General features: G+C 36.0%; 1 protein-coding gene across 2 annotated transcripts in view; it reads right to left on the bottom strand.

Annotated features, from left to right (window-relative positions):
- itpk1b (inositol-tetrakisphosphate 1-kinase b) overlaps nt 1-22760 on the bottom strand; it is a 43214-nt gene that overhangs the window by 3696 nt on the left and 16758 nt on the right. Inside the window, exons 4-10 of one of the 2 annotated variants that reach the window (XM_088002772.1) lie at nt 17988-18113; nt 12161-12278; nt 4351-4449; nt 4226-4266; nt 2853-3063; nt 1537-1604; nt 329-491 (exon numbers count right to left, since the gene is read on the bottom strand). In XM_088002772.1, coding sequence (XP_087858898.1) covers nt 329-491; nt 1537-1604; nt 2853-3063; nt 4226-4266; nt 4351-4449; nt 12161-12278; nt 17988-18113 — 826 coding nt within the window. The remainder of the gene's footprint in view (nt 1-328; nt 492-1536; nt 1605-2852; nt 3064-4225; nt 4267-4350; nt 4450-12160; nt 12279-17987; nt 18114-22760) is intronic. The other variant, XM_088002773.1, reaches the window with a different exon arrangement.

The following is a 22760-nucleotide window of genomic DNA, read 5'->3' as shown; positions in this document are numbered from 1 at the left end:
CAAAATGTACTTTAGAGTGTAAGTCAATGACTAGATGTGGTTTTTCAATGATTGTATAAAAAAATCAGCATTTTTTAAATCTGATTAATCGTCAAAATAATTGATAGAATAAATTCTTCAGCTAAACCTGAGTTTCTGCAACATAAACACCCCATGTTTATTGGCTACAGGGTAAAATATTGCTGAGGCCGCTCTGATCTGAAACAGCTCAGCGCCAAAGCAGCAACAGGAAGTCATCATTTTTAAACGGCTGCAACGAACAGCAGAGCGAAACGCCACTCCAGTTCCTGAGCCAAACAGAGATGATTCACAGTGAAGCCGCACGTACCGGGAAACGCGTTGATGTCGATGACCGCGTGCTGACCCGTCTGGTTGTTGATGATGACGTCGATGCCAAACAGGGACACGCCCAGCGCCTGCCGCAGCGACCTGGACAGCTCCCTGATGACATCATCGCTGGGCGGCTGGGACACGCCCTCCACGTTCTCCCTCTGAGGCCGACGGGAGGAGAGTTAAAAAACAACAAATATTACACTTTTAATACAGTGAAATTCAAGAATCCAAGATTTTTCAACGTAGTTTAAATGTATTATTATATGATATTGTTTATTACTGTTATTATTATTTATTAAGTCTTTTAATGGTAAACTAAAATAAAAGCTAAATTTTATGTTTTGTCTCTCTTGACTGGTCCAAGAACAAAACATTAATTTAACTAAAAAAACAAATCCAAATTTAAATTAGTTTATTAAACGAATAAAACATAAGCCAACCTTTATTTCTATTATACAAATCAATAAGTCGTTGAGATGTTAGGAATATTAAATATTCAAATATAAAATAAATGTCCTGCTAAGTTTTATGTCATTTAGCAAATAAAAATGATTTTGGTGATTCCAGGAAAATTCAAGCATTTTTCAAGGCAGGGTTTCAAACTTTTCCAGCACTGCATTTGGAGATAAAAAATAATATCAATTAAAAAAAGAGGAAATTATATAATTTATTGTTGTAAACTAAAATATGGCAACATTTTCTTTCACTAACTTTAGAAAAAAAAAGCTCAAATTTAATAACTCATAATTCATTGAGCCATTAGGAATAATAAGTACCAATTACACTGAAACAATCCAAATAAATTGTGTTAAATGACCTTTCTGCTCAAATTAAATGCTTAAACACAATATAAAAAGAAAGTTACAAAAAAATCTCTAAAAAAAATTCTTGCTAGGTTTTCTGTCATTTAGCAAATATAAATTATTTGGGTTATTGTAACTGACCTGAAACAGAAAAAAATTTTAAAACGGCTTTAACTTCAAACTGTAACAAACAAACAAACAAACAAATAAATGTGTCTTTTTGGTTTAATTTTTTTTTTCTTCCAAATTTAGGCTTTTAATAAAACGTTAGATTCCATTTTATGACAAAACTGTGTAGTTTGAATATGAAGCACTTTCCAACCCTTGGAAACACCTAATTGAAATTCAAGGATTTTCCAGCACCTGTACGAACCCCGAATAAAGAAACACAGAGACCCACCGAGGTCAGGTCTGAAGACGACTCGGGCTTGGAGACGTTGTGGCTGTTGAAGAAAATGGCTTTTCTTTCTGAAAGGCGCAGAAGAAGAAACACAGAAAAACAAAAGATGAGTTTCTGATCCCGGCCTGCAGGTGGCAGCAGAGGTCAGCAGTTACAAGGAGTCACACAGGAACCCAAAGTGAGTCACTTTAAAATATGGATTTGTTAAATGCAGCTGCTTAGGGTTACGGTTTGCTTTGTGTTTGATTTGACACATCAAATGTTGATTCAGAAAGTAAAATTTGCAGAAAAAAACAAACAAACAAAAACATGACATTATGCTTCACTGTGGTTCTTAAATACTAAACAAAACACGAAAACAGCTGCTGGGGAAACATTATTCACAAAATTCACAAACTGTGCTTTAAAGAAGAATCTGCAAAGTGAACATTTTAAGTGTAAAAGTTCGTCCAGGTGTTGAAATGCAGAAATTACGTAATGCAGGAGGAACTGTGATGAAAGGATGAAACTGCATTTTAAACCTTCACTTTCCTTCTGTTTTTATATATTTCTTATTTCTAATTTTCTGAAGCTGTGGAGGAAAAAAAATCTAAATTCATAATGATCTAAATGTTTTGCAACACAGACCAAAAACTTCAAGTAGACAAAAGTCATGGATCACAAAACAATGAGACGTTTTCAAATTTAAATATTAAAAAACATGAAATTTTCCTGCTAAGTAAAAAGCTGAATGAGGACATATTTAATAGAACAAAGTTTAATATTTGTTGTGGGGCAAAATGTATATTTATTTTGTATTAATTGTTGCTCTGAGGTTGTTGTTTTATCACCAAATTGAATTTTTTTGAGTCTGTATACTCGATTAATAGTTAACTGTTAACGATTAATCTGATTAATAGTTTTGGCCTTACTTTTTATTATCAACTTTCAGAGCATCTAAGAAAACTATTTGTGCAGTTGAGCCAAATTCTGAGAGCCCAGATGACTCCCAGTATCTACCTGGTCCAATCCCAGTGAGGATCCTGCTTCAGGCTGAACGTAACTGTCTGTGTGCAATGACAAACAAAGCAGCTTACTACACTGCAAGTGAAAACGCTTTGCATGACGGCCTCTACCGTGCAACATGCAAATACGAGAGCCATCCGTCCAGGGGACAGCCATGCTGCTGAGGAAAAGCCGTGTTTACTCTGAGCAGGGCTAAAAGCTGCTGCAGCCCTTAAAAGGCCAACAGCTGCAATCGCAGGGACATTCAGAGCCGCTTTATGAGCTCTTTTATTGGGTGATCTGAACAAGCAGAGCAGAATGTACCGACGGACCGGTGTGGATGTGCGCCGCCTCTGGACTCCTCAGCCGCTTCTCACCTGCAGGCCCAGCAGGGAAGTTCTTCAGGGAGGGCCTCTCCACCACGGTGTAGGAGTCCCCCACCACAAACACCTTGTACAGCACCGCGTTGTGGTTGATGAAGCTCTGGATCACACACGGAGGCTTCACGTCCTTCAGGTCCTCTTCACTGAAGATAATGGCCATCTGAGGAGAGAGGAAAAATGTTAAACCTGAACCCACATCAGTGCTGGTCGTCATTTTAATGGTTTATTAGATTAAAATTAGTTCCAACTAATAGCCTCAGTTTGACCTTCTTTCAGTGGTGTAGTTTGGCCGCCTTCCAGCAGAGGGCGCCGCTGGTCGTTTTAAGCGGAGCCAAACAGTTGAACAGAAACAAAGATGGCGGCCATGCCAGATCGGTAAACGGTAACAAAGTCCGGTTTGGGATTCAAAATTAACTTTATACGGTTCTGTTTGAAATATAAACACACAATAAGCTCCTTAAGCTTCACTTTAAAAGCGCTACGTGACGAAGAAACGTCAACTTTTCATCAAAAGTGACTTTTTTGCTACGAAGATGTGGTGTGGTATTTTTTATCTGTACTGTTACTTGAGTAGCATTTCTGCATTTTCTACCCACTGAATGAAAAACAAACATGTACCAAAAATTCACCAGACACAGACCTGCAGTTTTTGTTAAAGTTTTATAGGTTTTTATTGAAAGAAACTGGTTTGGAAAAAAATCTTTTGCCTGGTTTTGTTTAATAAATTGTCATTTTGGTCCATTTGATTTTGTAACTTTTAAACATTAAATGATTGATAATTCGATCAGTTACTCGGTACTTGAATAGACTTTTTGCCAAATACTTTTTACTCTTAAGTAATTTCTTTGATGGATACTTTTCACTTTTACTTGAATAAAATTTTTGTGCACTCTGAAACTTTTCATTTTTTAATTCAGCAACCAAAGAGATTCTTGTTTTGTTACATTTTATAAATATCTTTAAATTTAATAAAGTGAGAAAAATAAAAAATTTTTTCTGATTGTCTTGTCACTATTTAATACACAAAATGTTTTTATTTTTTTATTCAGTATATTATAAATTTTTTTTAACCCTTTATGATGTGGAACGATGGTCAGCCCTTTTTATGCAGGAGAAAAGTCAGGTTCTTAGGAAAATGGCTGCTTATCAAGTAATCAGTCGATTGAGAGGATCAGACATCTTTAGATTAATTAATTTATAACTTGCATCCCTAAAGTGGAGCAACGATGCTGCTGGTTTCATTAATTTCATTCTGGTGTTTGAACTGAGTTAATGGTCAATCCCAAGGTGTTCCAGTAGCTACAAGAAGTAAAGCTTCTCACCTCATGGGAGTTGGTGCCATGAGCCACACGAGTTTTGCAAACTGTGGAGGAAATTCAGATGGTCAGAACTCAAACGGATCTCCAGCAGAGTTCATAAAAACCGTGGGTAAAAGATGGAGACTCACTGAAGGGGAATGTGAGACCCTGTAGCTTGATCTGCTCCAGAACGTCCGGGGTGCACTCCGTGTTGAGGACCATGAAGGGAGGAGAGCAAATCCTCTCATCTAACAACAACAGAAGAAGAAGAAGAGACATGAGGAAACAGATTATACCAGAAAATATAACCACGAACATTTAGCTAACTTCACCAAGCCTATGCTAGAGACAGAATGGATAAATATTTAGTATCTGCAGCTAAAATTTGAGTTATTTAGCCTCTCATAAGAGAAAAAATAGAGCTTTATAATTAAAAAGTCAGATTTTCTCCATATTAATCATTAATTTACAAATAAATATTTAACTAGCAAGTTAAATATTCAGTTAAACAACTAGATAACTAGCTAAAGTTTTAGTTACCAAGGTTAATATTTAGCTTCAAACTATTTAGTTTCAAACTGAATATTTGGTTTGAAACCTATATAGTTAGCTTCAAATTAAACATTTAGTTAGCAAGCTACATATTGAGGAATGTAGACTACATATTCAGCTTCAAACTACATATTTAGTTAGCATGCTACATAGTTAGCTAAAAATTAAATATTAAACTTTGGCCTAAAACAATTATTTAGTTGGGACACTAAAGATTGAGCTTAAATATTTAGTTAGCGAGCTACATATGTAGCCTCAAACTACATAGGTAACAAGCAAATCATTTGGCTTGGAGCAAAAATATTTAGTACATTCATTTGTAACCTTAGTAAGGAAGCTGGATCATTAGATCATGTCGACAACATGAGTCATACGTGTGACTGGAACATCAAGTCCAGCAGCAGGAGCAACTTTACAGGAGCCTTAATGTTTGTGGAAACTGACCTCTCACACATTTCACTGCGGTCATCACAACCTTTGAGAAGCTGTTAGTACGACTCTGGATTGAGCGGGAATGAACTTTAATCACATGTTTATTTAAATAAATCAGTATTCTTCTCAAAAACCAACTCCACTGGTTTGGTAGATCAGCTTTTGAAATGATCCATGTTTAATCAACAGGGATTTAAAGAAGTATTCATGAAGCTACACTTTCATTATTAATTAGTATATTAACTTCCCTTATTGTTCTGTCAATGCCAGACTTTGTTTTGTTAGTTTATTGCTTCTTATTTTAGTCAGTCATTAACAGAGTAAGTTTGTGATATTGATAATTAAACGTGATTAGCTGCAACAACCATTCAAATTCAGATGTGAGTTTTCAAAGTTTTTGCAAACAGGATTTAACTTTAGTTCCACTTTTCTCTCAAAGATATTTAAATATAAATATGAGTTTTAAAGTTATTTTAAGTCTCTTCAAACATGTTTCAACATCATGAATAAATAAAAACGAATAATAAAAGAAACGTTAAGACGTTATCACATTTAAACACAATGAGTTTCATTGGTTTATATGCAGAGGAAATAGTGGGCATATAGACTTTTTATAAGTTTTTAATGGTATATAAAACACATCAATGCAAATGTATTAAACTGTTATTAAAAGATAAGATTTGAAACCAATAATAAACATATAAAGTAATAACTAATTACATGAATGGAAATGACTGATTTCAGTGTAAAGAGTCTTTTAGAAGGCTGGTAGAGTTGAAAAGCACTAAATAAATCTGATGTCATTTAATTTAATAACAGTTAATATTACAACAGTTGCAAAAATCTAGACTCCACACATCTGCATTTTGTCACATTTTGTTCAAATGAAGCTAAACAAACTAAAATAAAATGCAGCTTTAAAAATACAGTGTTGAACTTGGGGAAACATTTGAGACTAGAAGATAAAAATATTAAACCTAAATCATTTGATCGTAGCGAAACAGTTCTAGTTTTTAGCTCATTAGAAATCAAATAAAGGTTTGGCAAAACTTTTATTTCCAAAGAACAGGCTGCATAAAAAAATGTAATCTAATTGGTGCATTTTTGCGTTTAAGTTGCTCATATCTGAGTGAAAACAAAATAAAACTCAAGAAGAAACAATGTAGTTCCAGATAAAACCAGAAACGATTTTGCAGCTGTGAACATTTCAACAACTGACTCATGTGACAGGCAGGTGAAACAGCCATGCATGTATTATTGTTTTATATGTTTTCACCATTAAACACGCCAGCTTGTAACTGAGTGGAACTCCCTGCAGTTATGCAACCGTTTCAGGAGGAACTGCATGCCCGGCGCGCCGTCATTAAGAAGTCATCAGGTCTGTCAGCCGCCCATTACGGCTAATGCTTGGCCTCTTTCCGTCTTATCTCCAGCAGACGACAGTAAAAAGCCTGTTTACATCACGGTTTGCATCACTTCCTGCAGCGGGGAGCTCCCAGCAGGAGTGAACAGGATCCAGAGCGCTGCATCTATCTGCTCGCTACGCGCGTTTTAAACGAGGTAAATATTAGCTCAGATGAAACCAAACACCGCAGCCTGACCTGCTTTTGTGCAACAGACAGCAGAAGCTGTGAAAACGGAGTGTTTTATTTTTAAACAAAATGAATAAACAGGTGACAATTACACAGACTATTAAGGACAGACTCCGAGAAACTAAAAAAACGACATATGAGCAGAATAAAGACAACAAAACCAACAGAAGACGTAAAATGAACTGAATGAAGTTTTAATGAAACCAAAGCTTCAATAGTTAGTTTCTGTAATCACTGATATCAATAATATTTTCTAGTATTAATCCTTTATTCTCTTTTAACTTCTTGTTGTACAACTTTATTTTTGTACTTTTGTCTTGTTTCACAATATTACGACTTTTCTCGTAGTGCTCCGACTTTATTTTCATAATATTATGACTTTTTGTCGTACAACTTTTCTCTCGCAATATTAAACTATATTCTCATACAGTGATGGTCGATGGGCAAAAAGTCCTAAGACTTTTTTGTGAAACTGTTATGACTATTCTGGTAATACAATGATTATTTTATTTATTATGACTTTTTCCTCATAATATTTCTACTATATTCCCATATTATTTATTTAAACTTTATTCTCGTATAATTTCGACTTTATTCCCGTAATATTCTGACTGTCATAGATAACAAAAAATTATCAAAGTGACTTAAAAGTCACACAGTTTAAGTCAAAATTCTGTCTTGAATTTTATAGGAAGCAGTGAATAAGTAAGTACACCCTTTGACTCATCTGTGTGTTTGAGGCACACCTGTAACACAACAGAGAGGTGATGACCTTTGTGAGCTGCGGGTTTAAAGCCGAGGTCCTCCAGCTCTGGGGATTTAACTACACCAAAGTCAGCAGAATCCAGCTGAGCCGGAGAAGCTGCTGCAGAGGAACCTGCAGGACTCACTGCTGGGTTAGTTTAACTTAAAAAGTGACAAAAAATAAAAATACATTTTTAAAATAGTCACATTTTGCTGTTTTTTTTATTCCAGATTTTTTCATTAGTTTTTACAACATTCAGGACATCAGTGCACAAAACATTTACCTGGTTGAGTTTTTATTATTATTTTTATCTCTGTGTTCAATTTTTTCATGTTTTTTAAGCATCTGGACCAAAAGGTGTTAAATTTCCCTTTATTGATTTCTGAATGGCATTTATCTGCAGATGCATCAGCAACAAGCAACAAAGTGATTGATACATTGATTAGACAATGAATTTCTGATGGTAGTCAGCTGGTAAAAGCTGATATTAAAGTCTAAATCAATGTAAAAAGGCTTTTATTTTGGTTTTTCTGAGCTTTTTTCCCAGCCTCCTACATGCAATGACGAAACCATCAACGTAAAACGGATTCATCCTTTCCTAATCAATCATTTTTAAATTTTTTGCTCAAAAACTAACAGCTGCCTTCTTTTATGCATCTGCATTAATCTCACTCTCACAGTGAACATGTGTGCAACAAATACCAGTTTTTCTATTCTTTTAATTTTATTTTTTTCGTATATTTTTTAGAAATACCACGTAAATATTTTTAAAACTGCTTTTAATCCCATGAAACACATGGACATTAGGCATATTTGTGTGCCGCATACGAGACATTTAACGGTGATCATATTAATGTTTTTCTTTTTAAAGAATATATTTTTAATCAGTTTGCAAACAAAATTTGCTAAAAGACAAGAAGTTGTTGAAATAAACTGTAGACAGTTTGCAAAGCTCCATTTTAAGACAAGTTCCGAGAAGAACAATGACGCTTGCCGACTGAACCTGGTTCTGATTCTGTGTGAAATGAGTTGGAAAACTGTGGATAGTCACGAATAACCGCTTGATGTTCCACAGACAAAACACCCGATGCTGCAGCGCTGCAGCGTCCACGTTGCGTCAGCGAACCACGGGGGCTGCTGGTGTAAAGACACGTCAAACAGAGCCGTCACACGACTGAAACCTTGTCAAACAGAAAGCGTTTCAGGTCCAGAGCCGACGATTGATGGTAAAGAAAGCGGGAGCGGGAATGCTGCGCTCTGCCGGAGGATCAATCTGCGGTTCTGTCTAAACACGGAACGCCTGGAGGAGACCCAGCGGAGCCGAACAACTCAGTCACCAGAAGTCTGTCAAACACCTGGAGGCACGCTCAGCCCTTCAGGCTGTTAGGAAACAATCATCTCATTTACTTTTTATTTTGCTTTCAAGCTCGCTCACAAAAATCCCCTCAGAAAACTTCCTCCTTTCGAAGAACCGGGACTCCTCTCCTTATTAAAATAAAGAAATCCGACACATTTCTGCTATTTTCCCAAATATTACAGTAATACTCGTTTATCAAACAATGAGGGACAACAGAGATCCTATCTGTTTGCTCGTCATCAGCTGCTTTGAGCAAACAAAGCAGCTGATGCATCCGTCTACACTTAAAAACAAAATCTTAAGTATTTCTGGTTTTTAGTGCTCTTACACTTGGATCTTAGTACACTTGAAATAAGACAAAACTAGCTTACAAGTAACTTTTCATTGGGAAGTAAATACTTCCTTAATATTAAAAATAGAATTAGTTTCACTGGTAGATTATTTGACTTATAAACAGACATTTTCCAAGTTCTGAATGAAATAACTTTCCAAAAGAACGAATGCTTTTTCATCAATTTTAAGGACTTTTTTACTTGAACAACTTCGTCTATTGCACAAAAGTTACTTATAAGTTAGCTTTGTCTTTTTTCAAGTGGATTAAGATATTTGTAGTAGAAACTAGACCAAGAATACTTGGTAAGATTTTGTGTTTTTGCAGTGCATTTCAGGTGGAGATCATGGGGATTCAGGAATATTTGTAAAAAATTAAGCTCCTTATTTGTTTGTATCACCTTTTTGCCTTTACTTCCTTTCATTTGTATAATCTCTGGTTAACTTCCGGTTGTTTGACGCTTTTATTTTGACAGGACAACTTCCGCTTTATGCATTATCGAACAGCAGCTTAGCGAAAACAAGTTGTAACTGAATTTATAAAACTTAACTTGATAGTAGTACGATTTTAATATTGAGCGGTTAAAACTGTGCATTTGTTTTATTGTATACAAAAACTGGAATAGTTTTGAGACTGTAGCCAATATTTTTAATTGTAAACGTTATTTCTAAGCTACGAACGTTACAGTTGTAAGAGGAAACATAAACAGACACCTTATGGCTCGGAGAGGAAACATCAAACGCTATTAAGTTCAAACTTACAGTAAGAAGCTTCTCGAGTGTTTATATTTCCAAACAAAACCGCATCAAGTGTATTTTTCACACCACCAGACTCCGCTTGGACCGTTTCTCTTTAGCGTTATGGTACCGCCGCCATCTTTATTTCTGCATCAACGGTGGGCGATGCTTCATGATGACCGGCAGCGCCGTCTGCTGGATGGCGGTCAACTACAACACTAAAATAATGTCTAACAGACGCCATTAGTTAACCGATTGGACCCAATTTTAATGTAATTAACCTTTAAATCGACAATTTACCGTAAGTCGTCTAATTGTTTGTATCACTACCGCTTCCCTCTGGAGATGAGGGGCTTCTCCTTTTAGGCCTAGGTTGCCACGGCAGCCGCTTAAGGACTCCAGAACCCAGTTTAAGCCCAGTTCATCACGAACATAACGACCAAAATCCTCTGACATGGCTGTGATCCACTGAAACCAGCCGGCCACAGTGAGACAGAACGACGCAGTTTGGCTCTGTTATGCAACAAGCCATCGCGTCTGTTTAGACAGAAAAAACAAAGAAACGGCTCCTCTTCTTCTTCTCCTGCTTCTATTTTAGGAACGCTGAGACACGTCCGACCCGCCGATAGAATGCTCTGACTCCAGCCTGCAGCCCCTCGCTCTCAACAAATAATTTAAAGGTTTACGCTCCCTGCCTTATAGGGAGGTGACGGGATGTGATTTCCCACCGGGGAATGTGGCCCCTGTCGTCAGCGACCCGCAGGCTAAAACACACTTTATGGGTTGGTCGGGAAACGAGCGACTCTGAGCCCAGTTTACAACTTCAGAGTTTCTCCTGTAAACAAGGAGAGGAGTTATGGGTTCGGAATTAAAAAGCAGAACCAAAGCCAGAAGGAATGGGGTTTAACAGCAAACCTTGCACGAATCCACAGTAACAGAAATGTTTTGGTTTAACAGATGACAGAAGCTGTGAAAAAATTTCCTTCACTGATCTGCTTACAAAATACGATGGACACCAACTGAAAAGTCCACAGTGGTCTCTGAAATCAGTAATAATATATCTTAACACGTGATCGATATCAATAGATGTAATATTCAATAATTTCACTGAACATGAAAAGCCAAATTTGGTAATGCACTCTGGAACAAAAAATCTGACCAAGTAATACCAGTTCTCCCAGTTCTGTCAGGAAAGCATGACAAAAACAATCCACAAACTACTGTGAATTAAACCCAAAACATTCGACCCAAATTAAATGGTTATGCCAAATGATAGGAAACGTTTAAATCTGAAGTGATAAGAATCTAAAAAAATATCTCTCTCACCGTAATTTATTTATAAATAGAAATTATTTTGGTAACCACACCTGACCAAAAACAGGAAAAAATTTAGTCTGATCTAAGGCAGCGAGAAGAAAATGGCTGTTCGTGGTAAATATCTGATTTCAACATGACGATCCAGAACTGGGGCACGACAAAAACAAAGAGAAGAAAAATACAAAATTCAGATTTTTATCGCAGAATTCTATTTTTCTAAAGAAAATAAAGTAAAATTAAGAAAAAGTAACTTCTTTCCCCACCAAGAATTCTGACTTTAAACTCAAAGTTCAGATTTTCTTTTACTCAGAATAATAATAAAAAAAGAATTCTCATTTTGTCCTGAGAATTTAAGTTTTTCTCGAAATTCTGACTTTTTTCTCAGAATTCTCACTTTTTTAAAGAATTCTCACTTTGTTCTCAGAATTCTAATTTTCTCTCAGAATTCTACGTTTTTCTCAGAATTTGGACTTGTTTTAAGAATTCTGACTTTCTTCTCAGACTTCTCATCTTTTTCTCAGAATTTTAAATTTTTCTCAGGATTTTTACCTTTTTGAAGAATCCTGACTTTAACCTTAAAATGCAGATTTTTTTATTTTTTGTTTATTTTTTTTTATTTTTATTTTTTTTACAGAATTTTTATTTTAATTTATTTATTTTTGAAGAATTTTGACTTTAACCAGACAGGCACTGTGAGGTTGCTGATGGATGATGAAACCCTGAAAAATTATAATCCCTCTGTTACGCAAAAACTTGCTTAAGTCCAACATGTTCCTCCTCCTCCTTCCTTAATTTCTTTTAAAAAAATCTACTTGTCCAACAATTCAACAAAACTCTCTCTTCCGGCCTGATTATGCAGCAACAAGCGAGCGGTCAGCCAATCGGCAGTCTCTTACCTTGCATACACTTTTCTATTCTGTGGACGAGCTGGTAGGACTTGCAGCGGTCCAGCAGGGTTCGGATGGCGGGCAGAGGGTCCAGGACGATGGTCTCAGGGTGTGCGTCAATGTAGTCCTGAAAACGGAGATGGAAACAAAAACATCTGGGCTCATTTTCAGGGTTTTAATCAGGTTGATGTTTTAAAGTCCACTGGCAGGGGCTAATGTTCGTGATATAAGACCACATCACAGAAATTCTTCCTAAATCGCCATAAAACAGATGATTTAAATGGAGCTTGTTTTATGGCCATGACGAGTTTGCAGCTCCTCTCTGTGCTTCGATGTTCTCTAGACAACCAGATAAGAAAAAAGCAGCGAACAAAGACTCACGGCAGCCTGGTTACGGTCAGGGTTCAAACACTTTTCCTACAGTAAAACTCAAGCACTTCTTAAGGATTCCCAAGGTAGCTTTTCAAACCTTTCAAGCACCACACTTTGGAGATAAAAACTAAACAAATTAACTAAAAAAATACAGTTTCACTTGACTCTGACATAATTTATTACTGTATTTTACATTCCAGAGCAGGGAAAGGTAAACTAAAATATAGCAAAATTTAAAGTTTTGAAGCGTCGCTCTTACTACACACCAACAATTTCAAATGTCTATCGATAAATCATTGAGCCATTAGGAATAATACATATTTATTACACTGAAATATTCCAAACATATCAGTTAAGGTAAATGACATTTTGTTCAAATTAAATGCATATAAAGAAAGTTACAAAAAAATCTCTAAAAAATGTTTTTGTTATTCATATTTTAACAAATATGAATTATTTTGGTAATTCTGACCTAAAATAAGAAAAAAATGGTCTGATTTAACTTCAGACAATGAAAAAGTTTTTTTATTATCTTGTGTCAATTATAAAGAATGTTTTCCAAATTTAGGTTTATAATCCAGCGTTAGATTACACTTTATTACAAAAACGCCCAGTTTGAATATCCAGCACTTTCAAGGAATTCAAAGGAAAATTTGAAATTTCAAATTTCAAATTTCAAATTTGAAATTTCAAATTTCAAGATTTGAAATTTGGTGTTTTCAAATCTTGAAAACACCAAATTGAAATTCAAACATTTTCAGGGATTTCAAGCGAACTGTAGTTAAAGCTGCTTCGGCTTGTAGAGCGAACCAGAAGGTTTCTGTGTCCTGAAAACTATAATTTTCAACTTCTATTTGAAGTCTTGAGATTTCTTGTTTGTTCACCTCCAATATGTTTTCATTACTCCGTCCCTGATCTGTTGCTGATTTGCTTTTCTACCACAAGCAAAAACCAGGAGCCGCCTTTCCGCTCACACATCTCCGTCCCTGGATATGTAAACCTGAATCGGAGCGTGGCCGCGGCTCGGTCTGTGCTTGGCGGATCGCTCGATGCTCGCCGGCGGCTCTGTGGAGGTTACATCACCGCGTCTCTGTCTGCCGGCTGCTCGGTCAGCATGAGGTCGCCTGCTTTACATAACCACACGCTCTTTCTCCACTCCTGCCGTCTGTTTGTGACTCTGCTGACTGTCTCCACACCCAACAACCCCCCTCCGCATTCAACAGATCCGTCTGCTTGGTGGTACTTCAGTATCTCTACTGGGGCGGAAACGATTAATCGGATTAGTCGTGATTAATCAGTTACTGAAATAATCGTCAACTAATTTACTGGAGGATACAGTCTTAAAAAAGGCTATTTACCGAAAGAACAACACACTCAGAGCAATAACTAAGCCAAAATTATACAATATATACATATATTTTACTTTTAAGATCATAAAACGTTTAAACGTTTTACCCAAAACTCCACAAGTCGCCTCATAGTTTTAGCTTCACCAGATTCAAAGTAGCTAAAGCAATGCCGTGTTATTGCGTTTTAGGCAATAAAATGTTTATTTTCTTATTTATAAAAGGAAGTTGATTGTTTATCAGCATCTTTTCATGTATGTCTAATATTATAAAGATTTAAATTAAAAATCTGCAGAATCTCCTTTTAAATCTCCTGTTTAAAAGGAGAATTATTTTTACAGAGTTTGAATGAGGTGAAGCTAAAACTATACCACTTGAGGAGATCTGGGTAAAACCTATGGTTTTTTATGTTAAATGTAAAATGCATGGTTTCTCCCCAGTGTATTATAAGCCTGGTGGACCACAAGGCTGGACTTGTTCCCTCACCAGGCTTAGCATTGTTAATTTATTTAAGTTTTTTTAAATGCTTGCATTTTTTAATACGTTCAGGTATTAGTCTTCCAATTTTTAACTTAAAAACATGACGGGCCGCTGGATGAATGAACCACCGGGTTTAGCAAGTTTTCTTGGGGGAAACCTTGAAAATGTATATATATATATTTTGTACAGTTTTGGCCTAATTACTCCTCTGAGTGTGTTGTTCTTTCAGCAAATTGCCTTTATTGATTCCAGTTAACGATTGATCGATTACTAAACTCGTCCACGATTATTTCAATCATCAATCCAACACGATTAATCGTTTCAGCCCTAATGTTATACAAGATGCTGAAACTCACCAGACCTTCTATTTTCTTCTGAATTTCAGAGGAAAAACAGAAGAACGGAGAGGAGAGGGGGAGGAGAGAAAAGTCTCTTCAGCAGGTGCTGCAGGAGAGAAGCAGCCAGACGTATGTCAGCGTGGGCGTAGGAGAGGCCTGCTGATGTTTCTCTGCTCTGGAGCAAATCTCCTCCAACACATAAAATACATACAGGCATATTTCTGCATTTACATCAACCGACTCCAAACGGGTTGGATTTACATCAGGCTGTAAATCCACCAGAACACAGTTAATGTTTGTAGAAACCGGGTTCGGTTCTTCGGCCAGCTCCAGAGAAATATTCTGCATTTATTTTGCAACACGGAGCGCAGCTCTAACCCCTGAGTCACTGCAGAGAAACCAAGCATGACATTTTGTTTTAACTGAAGAGCAGTAACAGAGAGGAATGCTTCTTCCTCTGCAGCACAAAGATTCATTAAAATAACAGCAGCATGATGGTAAGAAAGGAGACAACGCTCATAAATTTCACAGATCTGTAAACACAGAGGAAACCCAGGATTGGTTTAGCCCGACCTGTTCTGCTCTGAGAGAAATACCTTTTCACAAAATGTACCCTGATGAGTCAAAACATTATGGCTATGGTTTTCTTTCTTTTTGTTTTTTTACCAAAATGCGACTCGTATTAAAATTTTTCACGGCAGTCTGAACGGCCCAATTCTGATATTCACCCCAAAAATATCTGCTATATGGCACTAAATTAGATATAGAGCTGGTACTAATAATTATCATGCTAAAGGATTATTCTATCTATTATTCTGACACTTAATTGATTAATCAGATAAAAAAAACTTGGAACATTCCACAGATTTTTATTTATTCACTTAAGCCTTTTCATACTTTATAATTACATCAAAAGATGCAAAACAATCAATAATTTAATTCCTTTTTAAAATAAGAAAACAAACAGCATAGTATTTCTTTATTGAATTTGAACCTGGTGAAGTTTAGGGTAAAACATATTTACAAAGTTTTATTTTTGTCTGTAAATACAAGACAAAAAAACCTTGTCTTTTAATTAATTGCGTTCTGTAAATGCTTTTCAATGATGTATGGCTGTATATTGTGCATGGGTTGGCAGCCATTTTCACATGTGAGTGTAAATGCTGGATTGGGGGCGTGGCCAACAGCAGCTTTAGATTTGAAGTGACAAGACGCCCTAAAACAGCTCAAAATAAGAAGAACTGACCAGACTAAAATCTTATTATGTAAGGATGCTGTTAAAGGAAGCATAAATATCCCACCCACTAGCAGGCGCCATGATGGAGAGTTAATCGGTGGTCTTTACCCATCAGTGGTCATAATGTTATGCCTTATTTGGCTGTTTGGGCGTAACTGAGCTTCATATTCTCCTTGAGTACCACCACTTGTACCAGAACTCCAGAACGCTGCACTCTGACTTCCTGTTTGTCCTCCCAAAGGTGTCAGGAGAACCACTGTCATGCCGCCGATCACGATCCCAGTTTCTATGAATCCGCTGGAGTGACCGGGTCAAAGTCAGAGCAATAAATTCATGATACACAATCTGCTGCTCTGCCAGCTACACAAACACAAACAGCAGATCGTTTCCCAGTGGGAGGATCCTCACCTCGGATCTCCAGGTGCTGAAGTTCAGCCGATGACCCGATTCCCTGAACTGGGACCAGTTTCAGATGAAAATATGAACCTCATAAATGTTTACTGTCTCTGGCAGCAAACAGAGTGCAGATACGGACCGGCAGCAAATCTCTCAGACTGCTGCCGGGTCTCATGACCCTTAGAGGTCGCCACATACTGGGCCGAGTTGTTTGGATCTCGCTGACCTGGATTTATGCTGCTTAAGACTCAGTTAAAGCACAGTGTTATATAATCAGAGTGTTCACAACAGCCTCAGAAGAACTGATTCTTTGGAAATTTGTAGTTTTTTTTATTCTAGAAAGAGTGGCGGCACTTCCTTTCCCTCAAAGGTAAGGCTTTGGTGACTGCTGTGTAGGGGTGGGAATGTAACGCATCGTTTTATCGTGAAAAATTTCTTATCCTGCCACAATAAATTTGAATTATTGATAGTAAATAAAAAAAAGAAAACTGACAGCAGAGAAAATGACAAAAACAACATTTCTAATCATACTGTTTGCTCTTCAAAATCTGATTAAATGTGTGAAGTAGAGCAATTTAAATCACACTTTCTTCAGTAAGTGGGATCCTGAAGAAGCATGTTTGTCCTGGAAATGTTTTTCAGAACAATATTTATTTTTATGGTGCTATGAATGCTGTCCCATGCAGTCACACTCAAACAGTTACCTAAAAATAAGTAATAATAGTTTTATCAAATTAAGATCCTTATCACAGAGGAGTCCAAAAGTTTTGCCAAGTGGACTAAAAAAGCAAAACCCAAAATCCAGCAAAGTAACTCAATATTTATTGTAGATCCAAAACCGGAAAGGAATTTTTATGAAGGTGTATTACGGCCATTGTACATAGACAAAAGGTGAACATTTTCTCCAAAAACTCTGAAATTTTGTGAACAATCTCAAAAACTTAGACATTTTCTAGAAAATTATTGACATTTGAAATTCACAAATTTTCTAGTTTTTTTCTCTAAAAATTAGATTAATTTTTTGGTAGAAATTTTCTGAGATTTTTTTTTTAATGGACTTATTTTTCTACTTTGGCCCTAAGAAAGTCATCTAGTTTTCAGTTTCTTTTGGGCTTGATTGAATAAATTAATTTTCATTGATAAGAACATGATTTGGGTCAAGTTGAAGAAAGAATAAAAGCTGATTTGGGTGCAGTAAAGTTGGCTTTTCAGTAAAAGCTTGGTTACAAAAATACAAATACTTTGTGTTGTACTTTACATTTTCCTGCGTAAGAAAGTCATGTTAGTAATATCTTTTTCCTTTATTACAAATTAAAAGTCTCCATCTGGACCTAAAGGCCAAATGTGTATAATTTTTGAACTGCAGTCGGGGGCCACACCAAATCAATCCAAGGGCCACAAATGGCCCCCAGGCCGCACTTTGGACACCCCTCCTTTACCATTATCACAATAATACCACAATAAAAGACAATATCACCCAACCCTGCTGCTGTGTCGACCCAACATGAACCCAGTTAAGTTCCAGTTAAGAATCAAGCTGCATTTTTTACATCCAGCAGTAAAATACCTGCCACCATTAAAATGTCTGCAAGTGAATTTTTTACTTTCTCTAATTTTGATCCGCTGGATTTGTGGATTCTATTGAGACTTTGTCCAGACACTCGTACCTGTACTCTCTGGACCTGCAGCACGGCTTGTGAATCGTTCTGGTCCGCTTCCAGGATGAGGTCGGTCAGTTTGTGGATGATGAGGTCCAGCGGACCCTGGTCCTCCAGAGGCTGGCTCAGGTCCAGCTGAAGGCAGAAGAAAACAGAAATAAACGCCTCTGATCAAAACAAATCCTTCAAGCTGTTATTTTCAAAAGGTGTTGTGTTTTGAACTAAGAAGTCAGCTGGAATAAACTGATTTAAAAACCTGCAATAATTATTCAAATTGTAAACCATTTAGTAGGGTTCAAACAATTAATCACGATTAATCGATTATTGAAACATCGTCAACTAATTTAGTAATTGACTAATTGTTAACTCTAAAAAGGTCATTTGCTTAAAAAAAAGAAAACACGGTTTGCTAAAATTGTGCAAAAAATGTAGACATTTTGCATTTAAGATTAAAAAGTGTTCATCTGTAAATAGCTTTGTCATTATTCAACTGAAATAATGTTATGCTGTTACATTTTAAACAATGAAATGTTTACTTACTTATTTATAAAAGGAATTGAATTGTTTATGTGCACCTTTTAATGTATTCTAATACTGGCACAGAATATCAGATTAATCGATTAATCGTCATTTATTATTTCAACCAGGAATTGAATTATTTGTTCATTTATAAATACACATGGCTTATAAAACTGTCTTAACTAAAAAAATCTGTAGGATCTTTTTCTTTTATCCGATTAATCGTCAGAATAACTGATAGCATAATCAATCACTAAAATAATTGTTAATTGCAGCACTAGTATAAATTGATGTATTCAGTCAGCAGAATTGATTTATTTTAATGGTTTCTTATGAAGCATCCTCCAGTATAACACCAGTTAGATTTGACCACCTATACATCGTTCTTCTGCAGAAACTGGGAACGTGAAGGAGGGATTGTGGGAGTCTGGAGCGAAGAGCAAAACCTTTTCAGCAGAAATAGCTGAATTTTTTAAAAAGCTGAGCTGATATTTATACAGTTTCCATCAGACACAGCGTGGAGGAACGAGCCAACGCCGACCAGGACTGAAGCAGCAAGTCTTTAAACAGTTAATGCATTGCAGTAAATATAAATATAAAACTGACTCTAAATATCAAAATCATAAAGGTGTGATTGACGTTTCACAGCTTTAACTGGCTTTTCTGCCCACAGCCGAGATAAATCCGACATCAGAAAGAGAAGTGGGCGTATAGAAGAGAAGGAAATGTGGAATAAATGTAACTGATTTCATCATCATCATCATAATATTTAGCATTAATATCTAAATGCAGCTTCTTCCTAACGTCATACAGCCTCCAACGATGAACAAGAAAAACCAGCAGGAGAGATTGCTGGGAGTAAAAGCTGCAATTAGGAAGATATGGCTTAAAAACAAAATATCAGCTTGTTTTCATACAAGACGTGATTTCCAATTGTAATAGATTCATTTTCTGAAAACGATATTATAAATGAGAGGAAATGTTTTTAAAAAATGTATTTTTGTGATTTGAGAATTACGAGAATATAGTCAATATATTAGCAGAATAAAGATGCAATTTTATCAAAAACAGGTTGTTTTAATTAAAACTTGGATAAATAGTGTTGTTTTTTATGATAGCATTCTCAAAGAATTACAACTTCATATAATTACTTTATTCTGTTCATATTAATAGACTTTACCATCATATGACTTTATTCTCATATTTGTGCAACTGCATTCATGTAACATTCTGACTTTATTTTACTAAAAAAAAATAAAATCCTCGCCTGACTTTTATATTTTATCGTAGAGCTGACTTGAATTCAAAGTCAAATTAAATAGAAGCTGTAAAAGATGTTTGTCAAACAAGATGGCCGCCTTGAACCATCTAAACTATGGAAGGCCAAGGAGCGCATTGGTGGAAAAAAAAAAAAACCCAGATTTTCCAAGAATTAAACCTTCTGAAACCAAAAATGGAGGGATTGCAACTAGAGTAAACAAGTTTGAAAAGTACCTAACTCTCTTCGTAAAACTTGCAAATATTATTTGCATTTCTAATAAATAACTTTAAAGTTCAAAACAAACATTCCTGCAGTATCAGTTTGTCTTTTACCTGATCACCTGTTTCATGAGACATGTTTATTTGTTGTTCTTTTAAGACTAGAAAGCATGAATTACAGAGCTGTAAATATGCTGTTTCTATAACTATCTGTAAAAAGCCTCCCAGCCTCCTTCTGGTCGATCCTACAGGGCTTATTCAAAAGAAACAAGGAAACACCTCATTAGCATTCCCCTGAAAGCTAACAGTGAAAGGCGGCCTGAACATACTAAGCAGTGAAGAAGCAGTCCAACAGGAGACACAGGTTTAACAAACCGAGGGAATACATGTGATGTAACATGCGTAGAAACAGGAAGGACAGGCTGAGGCCTCCGTTGATGCATAACTGGAGTCTCCCTAACTAAAGTTTGTTTTACATGTGGCTCAGAAAACTGGGAGTTCAGAGAAATAAAGCTAGTTTATTAACGCAACTGGACATAAACTCATTAGCTAATCAGCTAGCAGGCCCCGGCGGATCATTAGCCAACAAAAACATCAGAGCCACACCTGAGCAAATAGGCCAGAGAGAAGCAGGACCCCACTGTTCTTTGTCCTGTTCTGACTCTGAGTCAGCTGATGGTGAATACACACCTTTGTTACACAGGTGAGGATCAATGAAGGAGCTGTAAACCTTTACAGTTTCAGTTGGTTTAGGGCCAAGCGCAGCCAGCACTGGTTAATGATTGTGCGAGGTGTGAGGGATAGGTGACTGATTACAGTCCGAGTCCGACCCGAGACAGAAGGCTGCAAAGTGATTCTTCAAGGTGGGGATGGGTTGCAATCACTGTGTACAGTTACTGTATATATAGGGTGAATGGAGACTTTCAATGTATGTTTTACTATATCTGTTTCATTATCTCACCTGACAACAGATAGAAACTAGCTTAAGCTAAATCTGCCGCAAAGCATCTTTTATTAATGTTTTTTTTTCACATTGTCCTTGTTTTAAATAAACTAAACAAACTAACATAAATGATACAATTTGTCGGTAAAGAGTTGGTATCTTAACAACTGAAATCTGACTTTGAAGAATGTAAAAACTGGAACTTAGGCTTAGGGATAAAACGATTAATCATGATTAATCTATTATGAAAATAGTCACCAAATAATTTAGTAATGGATTAACAAACTAACATAAACGGTACACTTTGACAGTACAGAGATGGTATCTTAACGTCACCTGAAATCTTACTTTGAAGAACGTAAAAACTGGAATTTAGGGATAAACAATTAATCGTGATTAATCAATTATTGAAGTAATTGTCAACTAATTTAGTAATCGATTAACAAACTAACATAAACAATATACTTTGCCAGTACAGAGTTGGTATCTTAACATCAACTGAAATCTGACTTTGTAGAATGAAAAAACTGGAACTTAGGCTTAGGGATAAAACGATTAATCGTGATCAATCTATTATTAAAATAGTCACCAATTAATTTAGTAATCAACTAAATGCTAAGTAGCATATACAGATTCATAAAAATGCCATTTGCTAAAAGAACAACATAGTCAGAGCAGTCAAAACTACAAAAAATTGAACAGTTTATGGGTATAACAAACAATTATTTTTTGATTATTCTGACGATTAATCAAATAAAAAATTTTTCACATTCTGCTGATTTTTCATTTAATCTAGGTTTATGCATGCAAGATTCAAAATATATTAAAACAATTAAAATAAATGATCATTTCTTTTTATATGAGAAAAGTCCAATTTTATTATCAAAAATGCAACATAGCATTTCTTTAATGAAGGCCTGATTATTTGTAGTAACAGAAAACCCAGAGAACATTTGTTACTAAACATGTTATTGTTGTAACTTTTCCTTTTAAATCTAATCAGTGGGTCATGTTTCAACCTGAAGAGACGTGTCCGAACAACAGTTTTACACTGACCCAATTTCCCAGACTGCTTATTATGTTACATTATCTTGTGGTTTCTTTCTGTTTCAAAGGTGTTCGGGTTTGTTCCATCTACTTGCAGAAACACGCCTGCAGGCCAAAGTAGCATGCAGACACCGGCTGCAGAAACTCTCAGATATATTGTAGTTACTATGCCAGTCGATGACAAACATATCGTAAAGGGGCGTTTATAGTTGCGTAAGCATTCCAACCCTGGAGTCAACTTACATTGGGGTTAGTTGCCAAATAATGAGTGAAACAAGCACCAAATATTATAATTAGACAGGAAAACCTGGGCCAGTTGCATAACTAAATAAATGATTACATATCAGATCATAAAGCTCCTCCTTGTCAAACCCAGTCAGCACTTTTCTGTCACTACAGATACATCGACTTATGCTGAACGGACAACAATCAGCAAAAAGCTTAAACAATATTTATCTCAACGTTCGACACCAGAGTATCGAGAAGGTAGAAGCTGCAGAATAACAGAAATTAAAATAAAAATATACTTCTAAACTTTTATAAAATAAGCTTAAGTGGTTACATTTTGTTTTTATCTGAATACTCCAGTTAACGATTAACTGATTACTAAATTAGTTGACGATTACTTAAATAATTGATTCATCATGACTAATCGGATTAATTGTTTTATCCCAAAGCCCAAATTCCAGGTTTTTCATTGTTCCAAATCAGATTTTAATTTTCCCCTTTCCCAATAGACGCCTACATCTAAACACTGCATTTGATTAGTTTCTTGTCTAATATTTACAGTTTGA

The sequence above is a fragment of the Poecilia mexicana genome, unplaced genomic scaffold, assembly GCF_051168715.1.
Source record: "Poecilia mexicana isolate PSO_F unplaced genomic scaffold, ASM5116871v1 scaffold_22, whole genome shotgun sequence".
Classification (NCBI taxonomy): Eukaryota; Metazoa; Chordata; class Actinopteri; order Cyprinodontiformes; family Poeciliidae; genus Poecilia; species Poecilia mexicana.
This window is presented reverse-complemented; position numbering and strand designations above follow the sequence as displayed.